General features: G+C 32.9%; 1 protein-coding gene across 1 annotated transcript; it reads left to right on the top strand.

The window, feature by feature from the left end:
• The first annotated feature begins 6,832 nt into the window (after positions 1-6,832).
• LOC116020915 lies at positions 6,833-8,880 on the top strand. The gene is made up of 2 exons (XM_031261486.1): positions 6,833-6,961; positions 8,038-8,880. The coding sequence occupies exon 2, from the start codon at positions 8,053-8,055 to the stop codon at positions 8,674-8,676; it is 624 nt and encodes a 207-aa protein (XP_031117346.1). The 5' UTR covers positions 6,833-6,961; positions 8,038-8,052; the 3' UTR covers positions 8,677-8,880.
• The last annotated feature ends 2,956 nt before the right edge of the window (positions 8,881-11,836 follow it).

The raw sequence follows: 11,836 nt of genomic DNA, 5'->3' as shown, positions 1-11,836 counted from the left end.
TTGAGTTGGTAAATGGCTTCCATGGTTCCCTGTGTTATGTTTGCAATAACTAATCAGCATTTGATGAATAGATCTCAAAGGACATGCCAGGGATTTTTGATAAGCTTCTAGAGGAATTTTTTAAAAAAAAAGAAAAAAAAAGAAAAAGAAGCTGATCTTCAAAAAAAAAAAAAAAAAAAGAAAGAAAGAAAAGAAAAGAAAAAAAAGCTTATTAGTGAAAAAAATTTAAATATTTACCCTTGTAATTATTTATAAACATTTAAAATTTAATGTTAAACATTTACATTTGTAGTAACTTTATGTAATTATATTACCCAATCTGCCATTAGGATGTACCAATCCAAATTTTAGTTGACAACTATTCAACTAAGCATCCACATCATTCTACATAAATTGAAAAAATAATTATAATAAGGGAAATGTTTCCTACCCTTCCAAAAGCCACGCAATTTATAGTCATTTTGATGTGACTATTTTTGTGTGATTTTTTTTTTTAATTTTAATTTCAATTTCAATTCACTATAAATTGTCACATTACGGAGTGAATGTGTGTGAGTGGTATGATAGTGCAAGCCAACAAATTTGGGTTGAATAGTATAATTGGATAAAATTGTTGCAAAATATAAACATTTTGTATTAAACTGTCAAATCTTAGATTAAAGCTGAAATTAAAATCCAGCAATTCACCTACTTTCAAGTCTAGGTTGAACTTTTTGTATTTATCTAAAAGTTTTTTTAAAAGCCAAATCAGCTTGAAAGCTTTCACACAAAAGCTCACAAAAGGCTGCCAGTGAGTGAGATTGTTTTTTTTAGAGTGAGAGTAATGTAAAAAAAAAAGAGAATGAATTGCAAATTTAGTGATTTGGAGGTAAGACATACTTTTAAAAGTGAGAGAGAGTAATGTAATAAAATAAAAAAGAAAATAGAGAATGAATTGCAAATTTAGTGATTTGGAGGCAAGACATATTTTTAAAAGTGAGAATTAATGACACTTGATTGAGATTACTATTAATTCAATTTTTATAATATTAAGTTTAGTATTAATATACATAATTTATATATTTAGAAATTACATTACAAGTACTATTAAGCACAATTTTTTTTAAATAAGTAAAAAATACTAAAGAAAATAAGCAAAGAAGAAAATATTGATTTGACCTATAAATAGTAAATAGGAATGAAATAGTATTTTATTATTAACTTTTATTCCATTGTATGACAAATAAGAACAGACTATCTTCATTATGTGAATCCCTAGAAAAGTGTTAAAAACTTGAGCAAAAGTGATACGTGGGTTTTCTTCAACAAAAACAATAATAACAGGCTGTTTGGTAAAGCGTAATAAAGGAGGCATTGAATTCAAATTCATTGAATTGGTAAACTACTGTGTTTGGTAGGAAGGAGCCATTGTAAACTACTGCTGAATTAGAATTCTGACCCCATCGGAATTGTAAGAGTAAATACCCAAAATGGTCCCTCGACTATAGCATAATTCACAAATTGGTCATCGACTTATGATTTTAACCAATAACATCCATGACTTTCCAATTTTTACCCAATGTGGTCTTCCGTTAATAAGGGCGTCAACTCGCCGTGAAACACAAGGGCAGTGGCATAATTTCACAGGCTTCCCTCTTCTCCCTTAACCCGGTCGTTATAAGCTTCGTTATAAGCTGTTGAAGAAGCCCTAATTGTTCTTCATTATTCAGAGCACTGCAAACTTGGCTTCAATTCGGAGAGATGCAAGGCAACTACACCCAAGACAGTTACGGTTCCTCAAGCAACCACGCGACATTTCAACACGGTGAAGTAATTTCGAATATGCATTGCCACTGTGGTGAATCATTAAACCTACGAACCTCATGGACGAATGACAATCCCGGTAGAAGGTATTGGAATTGTGGTCCGAATAAGGTGAGTACTACGTACCTAACAATTTATATTTGTTGAATATTTAATGTTAGACTGTAATGGCTTTTGGGTATAGGGCAGGGGAGGTGGGAGGTGTGGTTTCGTTAGGTGGTATGATCCTCCTATGTGTTCAAGGTCAAAGACAATCATCCCTGGATTGTTAAGGCGTATAAATTGGAATGAGGAAGAAATCCAGAACTTGAAATCAAGGTTGAGAGCTACTGAAGAAGGAGATCGTTTGTGTAGAGAGTCAAAATGGAAGTGTTCTTTTCGGCTGGTGATGATTTGCATAGTTGGATTTGCAATTTTAGTTATGGTGTTATGTAATTCAAATGTAAATAGTGTAGGTCATGGAAAATTGATGGTTCCATTGGCATTGTAGAGTACTGATAATGTACATTTTGTAGAGATGAAGTGAAAAAATGGTCACTAGAAAACTTGTGTATTTGTAACTTTAGTTGCAGAAATGAATGCTCAATTTAACTTGGTTTCAATGAATGGTAAATTGCACTTAGTTTCAATGAATGGTCAAGTTCACTTGGTTTCAATGAATGGTCAATTTACTCTGTCAATAATGCAGTGTTTGTATATTTTGGAGCCCAAATGGAGACTTTAACTAAACAAAATAAAGACAATTGCTATGAAAGGTAACTGAACAATTTCATTGCAATTTGGTTTTCACTGCAGTTTGGTTTATAAACACAAAACACCAAATGAGAGCCCCAAAAATCTATCAAAATATACCCAAATCTGCCTGCCAAAGCTAATAACAGTTTTTAGCAAGGCAAATATGTAATCAAAAAACATCAAAGCTAATTACAGTTTGCTTGGCATATATAATACAAAAACTTAGAGTTTAGCATTAACTAAAGCTAATAACACTGCCTAGTCAATGCTAATTGGATCCTTGTCATTTCCACCATACTTGGACTTGGCCATAACCAGTGAGGATCTTGTTTTATATTGCCTAGTCAACTGTGTTCTTGCTTTTGTGAGCCCCAAAGACTTTTTCCCTTTAGCTTTGTCATCAGATTCAATTACTTGCTTCCCTTTTGCAGAGTTGATGGTCTTCATCTTTTTTGGTGGTGGTCCATAGTAAGGCTTGACAGCATGAGCAGTTATCTCATCTCCAATGTTTAAGCTTTGACCTAAACAATTTAAAATTAACAACCATGAGAGTTTAGCATTAACTAAACAGGATTTTCAAAACCACAATGAGCACCTGGGATGTTTGTAGCTGATATATGAACTACTTCAACAGGAATTTCAAAACCACAAGCAGGGGCAGGGGATTCATCTTGAATCTGAATGTCAACTGGAATGGTATCAATGTCACTAGCATACTCAGGTTGTGTGTTAATTGGTATCTCTTCTGGAAGAGTGACTTGATCACTTTGAACTCCTGTATCCACCTCAACACCTAATTGGTTCTGCAAAGAAGTCATACAAGTAAAACAATTATAGCTAATGTTCATTAGTAAAAACAAATAATTTCAAAGTTGTTGTCATACCTCCACAACTATGTTTGTAGCAGCTGGTTTATCAGGGCAACTCCTACTGTTATGGCCCTTTTTTTTTTTTTTTTTTTTTTTTTTTACATATTTTGCAGTGAAGGGACACATGCTTCCTAGACTGCCTCTTAGTTGAACTCTACCCCTTAGTTGAACTCTGCCCTTTAGAAGAACTTTTCCCCTTTGCTTGTTCTCCAGCTGATCTGATTCTCAGTTTTTTTGGGTCTCCTAACTTTAGTAGTGACAAGTGGAGGTAATGGAGGTTCTTTATCACTATGTGGCCACTCAGAAGGCCCAGCCATTGGGTGAATTGATCCTGCATAAGTTTTCACATACTTATCTACTGTGTAACATGGATGCACATAGTGATAGATAGGCCCCTTTCCTTCTTTCAACCAAATTGCACAAATTACATGCCTACAAGGTATCCCTGTGAGATCCCATTTCCTACAAGAGCATGTTCTTGCTCTCAAGTCAACTTGGTGTTGATCATATGACCCTGTTACTTCAAACAAGTGTTCATCACTTTGATACCCCCAATAACCTCCAGCTTGCTTCTCAAAAATTGATATTTTCTTGACTATACCTGGACAGATTGGCCCTGGCCATTGAGCAGCCTGCTTTCTACACTCAAACAGCCTAATCATGACTTGTTTTCTCACTATCTCCAAGCAATTGATTAATGGACTGTCCCTTGCATCTTTTATCATAGCATTGAAGGACTCACATATGTTGTTGACAAGCATATCAGATATGGCATTTGTATTAAAATGAGATCTAGACCACTCACTTGGGTGTTTCTCATTCAACCATTGAAAAGCCCCACTGTCTATATCTCTTAAGGCTCTCATAGCATCTTTAAATGTGCTGACAGTTGTAGCCCTTGTTGCTGTCCAAAGTGCATCCTTAATGGGTAACCCACCAAATCCAGCAACTTGCATATTTCCATGCAAGTGTCTTACACAGTACCTATGCCTAACCAAAGGTAAAACCTCTTCAAAAGCTTGGATTAGTCCTTTTTGCTTGTCAGAAATGAAGGTGTAATTCTCTTGGCCCATGTGAACTATCCCAATATCTTTCTTCAATAGCTCCAAGAACCAAGACCAAGACACTGTATTCTCCCCTTCTACTATAGCATATGCAATTGGAAATATGCTATCATTAGCATCAACACCAATGGCAGTAAGCATCATACCCCCTGCTTTTCCTCTAAGATGACATCCATCAACACCAACTAGTGGCCTATAGTGCTTAAAACCCTCTTTGCAAGCCTCCCAACATACATATACTTTAAGCAATCTCTTCTTGCCCCCCTCATATGTCAACTCAGATAATTTGGTATAACAATTTTGTTTGGATTTGTTTTGCGTATCTCCAAGTAATAATCCCAAATTTTGTTAAAGTTGTCTTCTAATTCACCATTGATTGCCTTCTTAGCCATAGCCATAGCCTTGTATGCTTGCCTAACAGTTAAGCCATGGTGATCCTGAGTGCATACCTTCTTTCTAAACTCACTTGTTTTCCATTCACTATTACCTGCAATCTGATCTTTCCACCTTTTTGCAATTAGTGATGCAGTCACCAATTTGTTTTCATGAACCCATGGACAGTCATTGTGCTCATCAGATAAAACAGTTATTTTCCAACACTGCTCATCTGCATCTCTCCTACAGTTCACCCTCCAGTTACAGCCCTCTTGCACACACTTGGCTACACACCTGACCTTGTCATTCTTTAGGAATTTTAATTCCTTTCCTTCTTGTAGACCATATGTCTTGACAGTTTCTCTAAATTGTCCTTTGGTCAAAAAAGTTTTCCCAACCCATAATGGAGATGGCAAAACTGGCCTATGATCAGCAGACTCCCTCCTATTTCCCTCATCACTCCCTGTCATTTTCCTTACCTCTCAGATTTCCCTCACTTCCCTCCCCTTCACTGCCAGAGAAATGGGTCTCAGGATTGATATATTTTGGATTAATTTCAGCATGTTCATCCATTCCATTACCCTCACCACTCTCATCACCTCTATACTCAACATTTGGATCAATGAAATTGAAAAAGTCTGAGTCATCTACTCTAGTTTCCTCAACCTCAAACTCACTGTCAGATAACTCATTTGCAGAATCCCCCATCATCCAATCAGAATCACCATCACCCTCATCTGCACTGATTTCAGCTTCACCATTATTTTCTTCATCATTTTCTTCATCATTTCCAACCACCCCTAACACCACCCATATCTCTACTAACATTGGTCTAATAACATAGTTAGCTAGGGCACATGCATCCTCATCTGTAAGCAACTCCTTTAACCCATTATCAGTCAAACTAAATAACCTTATGCTATCTTCCTCCTTATATCCCACTTCATACACCTTTTCCTTTAATGTCATCATGCCCCACTCATCTGAATCCATACCTCCAAAGCATTTCACTTTACCTTCTAGATATCTAGGTGGCTTACTTTGCTCTATTCTGCCCCCATATCTTAACTTCAAACAGAATATGTATGCATCTACTGCTAGTATAAAAAATAACCAAACATTAAGTCAAATAATGCACTTAAATAATGCCCATCTACTAACAGTCAAGTACAGTACAGTAAAACACTTAAATAACTCACTACAAGCCAAATACAACAATTAAAGTCATACAGTAAACAATTTATAAAAGGTTCAGAAAGCAAGTGCATGGTCCCCATTCTTATTTGAATAATGGGACTACCCACTGGTCCCATGCTTAAAGCCTACTTTACTGTCAAAAAGAACACATATAAACATCACATTCATCAATAAAACTACCAACTGGTCCCCCACTGGTCCCCATAGTCCCCAACCACCATTGACAGTCACCATATATAAATTGAAGTGTTCACAAAAGCATTTACAGAATCTCGACTTTGAAGAACGCAGAGAAAACATACATGGACAATAGCTTCCATCGTTGATACGACCTTGTGCTCCTACCCACGCCATGTAGTCCAAGAGATGTCGACGATATACACAGAACAGGTTAGGTTTTGTTCATTTGGGGATTTCGACGAAGAGGAACAGGTTAGGTTTTGTTTAATTAAGGGATTTCGACGAAGAGCTTTTATCAAATTAGGTTTTCTGATTTGGGGATTTTGGCATCCATACTATACTTAGCGAAACAGGTAAAGGAGAACGTGGGAAGCTTGTGAAATTACGCCACTGCCCTTGTGTTTCACGGCGAGTTGACGCCCTTATTAACGGAGGACCACATTGGGTAAAAAGTGGAAAGTCATGGATGTTATTGATTAAAATCATAAGTCGAGGACCAATTTGTGAATTATGCTATAGTCGAGGGATCATTTTGGGTATTTACTCGAATTTTAATTCAGCGAGTTTGGGGAGAATGGAGCTTAGGTGAAGACTTTTTTACCCTTCAATAATTAACTCATCTATTCACGCCTCATTCACTCCTCTCTCATCTCACATTCACGCCATTCTCTAGCAGCAAGACAAACCAGAGGATCGAAGATAGCGATGGCTTGAAGCTTCCTTCTCCAAATTTTTCAGGTAAAATGCTCTCTCCCTTCTTAATCTCTTGTTTAACTTCTTAATTTTTATATCTTCTTGATAGAATTTGGATCTAGGGTTTGTTCATTTTTCTAGATTTTCACTCAGATTTTCATTCTATTTTGTTTTTGTGCTTTTATTCCCTTTTCTACACTACAAACTTTACATTTGTGCTAAATTTTGGACTTTTTATTCATATTTTTCATTTTGTGTATTGGATGGTTCTTTTGAAAATTCTGAAGAAGCTCCAGCAGACCAACGCCATTTGTAAATGCTAGTTAGGATTGATTGTGAATCACAGAAATTATTATACTCCTTATTAGTTAAATGACTCCAAATTATCATAAAAATTAATTAATTAGTAGTAATTTTAGTTTGAATACTATTCATATAATGATGCAACAGTGAAGACACATGCAGCAGTGGGATTCCTTTATCATGTAGAAATGCCTTAGTTGTATTCTTTGATAAAATACACTAATGACTAATGTACTATAAATAATGGATGGTTACAACCTGTATGGAAACAATGTTGGACCATGCCACTCGTGCACACAATACAATATCCAGTCTCTGTGTTCTCTCTTAACTACCATATGTAATTAATTAGTAATGTAATATATTAAATTGCAGTAGTGTGGTATATGTAATATATGAAATTGCTCTAGTGTGGTATATGTGTAGTAATGTAATTGATTCATTCAAAAGTAGTGTGGTATATGTAATATATGAAATTGCAGTTGTGTGGTATATGTGTAGTAATGTAATTGATTCATACAAAAGTAGTGTGGATACATATATGAAATTGCAGTACTGTAGTATCCATGATCACATAATTTTTAGTTTGAACTATGAGCAGTAGGTATTAGGAGTATGGTTATACATCATACTGCTCAGTAGGTATTAGGGATTAGGGATGTAATTCTTCATTTGTTTAGAGGTAATGTAACTTTGTGGGTAATGTAACTTGCTTTTTTGATCTTGTCTTTGTGGGTAATATAACTTTAGTCATGCTATGTATGATATTGCTTTGTGTGTTTATAAAGCAAGCATTTTGTTGACTTTATTGTTTATAGATAACAAGAATAGCAATGGATGAAAGAAGAAAACGAATTGCAGCTGCTTTGACTTTATTCTTGAAGATGTATACTACCGTTAGTAGTTTTTTACTTTTGATGGCATCAACTGTATCCCGGCCAAGAATTAATAGGCGTTATTCTCTTAATTTTTATGAGAAACGAGAGTATGTGAGACGAATTGTATATGACAATGATGAGTCATGCATTTCACTACTTAGGATGAATAGAAAAACCTTTTTCAAACTATGTGTGGTGTTAGAGAAATTCAGATTAGGTAATAGGGCACGAAGTGAATCAAATTCAGATTCATTATCTAGTGGTGGAAGAAGGAAGAGAAAGATTAGTGATAGAGATGAATCAATTACTTCACAATCCTTTCATAATGCGGCAATGATGTTGAGTGAAACATTGATAATGGTTGGTGATAAACTTAGCAAGAGCATTGGAACTGAATTAACTCTTCAAGAAAAAGTGCAACAGTTAGATAAAGAGTTAATTCAGATTGATGGATTATCAAATGAAGAATATTTGATGGCTTTGATTAAACTTCCTGACCGTCCAAATAAGATGCTTGTGTTTTTTAGCCTTCCACCGGAGCGAAGATTAGAATGGGTGAGGGCTTTTCTTGCTACATAGTGACTATGTTGGATGCATTCTGACTTTGTTCGTGGTTGTGAATGTTGTACTATTAATTAGTATGTTATGGTGGCTTTTGTATGTAAGCTTTTGATAAACTTAACATTTTATTAATATTTATAATATTTTATTATGTTTTTTGGATGTAAGCTTTTAAGAAGCTTAACATTTTATTAAGTATATATTAGTGTAATATTTGTAATATTTTAATCATGTTTTTTGTATGTAAGCTTTGAATAAGCTTAACATTTTATTAAGTGAATGTTATTGTAATATTTGTAATATTTTTAAGAATTTTTTTGGATTTAAGCTTTTAATTTAAAATTGTTATATTGTAAATTAGAATTTGAAGATGTTGTGAGAAAATATTATTATTATTATTATTATTATTATTATTATTATTATTATTATACAATCAAACTACACTGTTACATTTTCCTATTTACATCATACATTATTATTATTATTATAATAATTATTATTATTATTAGGAAAACGTGTCAAATAGGCCACTGAATTTATCGTTTTTTGTGCAATTGGGCCATTGAACTTAAAAGGTGTGCAATTCAACCATCAAACAAGCAAAATTTGTGTAATTGGATCATTTTTACAAAAATTTTCTGGTAAAATCCAATTATATTACTAACATATATGTATTAAGAGTAGTATTTTCTTCTACCATACTAGTTGGGAGTCAATATTGAAATGTTTTTAATTCAAATTGAATTAAAATTTTTTGTAAAAATTGTCCAATTGCACAAATTTTGTTTGTTTGATGGTTGAATTGCACACTTTTTAAGTTCAATGGCCCAATTGCACAAAAGCGATAAGTTTAGTGGCCTATTTGACAGTTTTTCCTTATTATTATTATTATTACAACATAAGGGCAATTTCGCCATTGTATCATCTATTCCCTTTCAATTCCTGCACCCATATTTCTGCATACCAAACACTGTAATTGCAATTCCTACTTTATTCACCGAATTACAATTCCACCGAATTACAATTCTTTTCCCTCCTAATTTCATCATCCCAACCAAACGGGTTGTAAAGATTAGTGGCTGAGAAGCTTATTGAGCAAAAGTGAGGTATGTCTTAAAAACTTGAGGTATATCAATGTAAAAACCCTATCAATATGCTTCCCAGCAATGTTCTGCGTAACTGCCATTTCTCTCTGGTACTCATTGCAGGTCACCACCTGCGGTGCATTGTTCCTCAGTTCATCCTCACCAAATGGCCTACAAAATCCATCAAGTTTCAAAATACGAAGAAACAACTTGAGGTATATCTTAAAAACTTGAGCAAAAGCGATACCTGTGTGGATTTTCTTCAACAGAAACAATAAAGATCAGTGGTAGAGAAGCTTATTGATGAGAAACAATAAATGGAAACTGTAATTTCAAAAAATATTGGAAATAAATTGCGGGGAAAACATGTAAATATAAAAATATTGGTGTATGTTTATAAATAGTTTTTTTTTTTTTAAATTAATAGACATGAATATTAATTCTTTCCTAATTAAAAAGAGCTAATTCTATAAATGGTCTCTTGACTATTGAGAATTACCAATTTTTATTTTCAAGTTTTAATTTAACTATAAATGGTTCATTGAATATTGATTTTATTCCAAAATTTGTCTTATAGTTAAATATATATCAAGTTAATAAACATTAAATTTAAGGGTAATAATGTAAAAATTTTAGTTCTTCACACTAATGATAAACTCAATGTATTAAATTTATGTACTCAATTTGTCCATGCATCTCAACAAAGCCAATTTTTACATTATTATTTCTTAAATTTAATGTTTACTAAATAGATATTTAACTGAAGGATCAAATTTAGAACAAAATCAATAATCAATAGATCATTTATGGTAAAATTAAAAGTCGAAGATGAAAATTTGTAAAAATAAATAGTCAATGGACTATTTATAGTCCAATTGGAAGTTGAATGATAAAAATTGATAATATCAATAGTCAATAGACCATTCTTGAAATTAACTCTTAAAAATATTATATATATATATATATATATATATATATATATATATATATAAAATAATTGAAGCACTCCATTATAATGTAGCATCTGTTCATACATACTTTCTCAACCTACTAAAACACATCTCACTTGGAAGAGCCATATCAATGCCATTTAACCACAAGATCTTTGACACTCTAAAAGCTTGGGAAACACTCTAAGAATGATGTCAATATTTTCTATGTTTGCAAATTCATCTTTCACCAATATCCCAAGATGTTTCCCGACTTAATAGCGTTGTAGCTATATTGTGAATTATGTGGTCCACCTTGAAATATGGACACTAATCTAAAAATTTTACTCTCTTCGTCTTGAATTGGATCTCTCATTTACTTTTTGTGCGCTTTTTAAAAAATTAAAATAAATGTGATGTGCTTTCCAACTATGTCCCAAACTTTTTCACTTTTGGAAATAAAAGCAATAAAGAAAGTAAAAGTCATAAGGGTAAATTGGGAAAAGTAGAATAATGGTAATGTTCAATTTAAAAAAGATGACAACATTTTGGGACAAACTATAAAGGAAAGTAAGACAGGTAATATGGGACAGAGAGAGTACTTATTTAATTTTTCCTTTTTTCTCCTTTTTATTTTTGCACAAATAAAATTAATATATATAAAAATATATTATTAAAAATATATTTTAATTTTTTTTAAAAATAAATATACAAGTACATATAGTCACTTTAAATACATAAATTTGATTCATAAAGTTACTATTGTAAATATATAACGTGGCATTTCGTTCGGAGGATCAAATTAGGGAGGGAAAAGATGGTGAAAAATAAAGTAATAATTCAAATTACATTGTTTGGCAGGCAGAAATACAATTATTGAAAATGGGAAGGGAATAATAATAATAATAAAAAGGGCAAATGTGTTAATTTCTTTAATTTTTTTTCCACTACTGCTGAATTGGAATTTAATTGCAAAAGAATTACATAATTCATGCCAACCAATCACACTGTAAATTTATTATGTTGGTGCCATTTTTATGTACCTTAAATTTCTTGGTATATGAGATACTATGCAAAAAAAAAACATGTTTTTGACCTAAGAAACGAGTTTCTTAATTTTTGATTAATTAGCAAACAACACAAACATTCTTAAAAAACTTTTGA

The sequence above is a fragment of the Ipomoea triloba genome, chromosome 1 (genome assembly GCF_003576645.1).
Source record: "Ipomoea triloba cultivar NCNSP0323 chromosome 1, ASM357664v1".
Lineage (NCBI taxonomy): Eukaryota > Viridiplantae > Streptophyta > Magnoliopsida > Solanales > Convolvulaceae > Ipomoea > Ipomoea triloba.
This window is presented reverse-complemented; position numbering and strand designations above follow the sequence as displayed.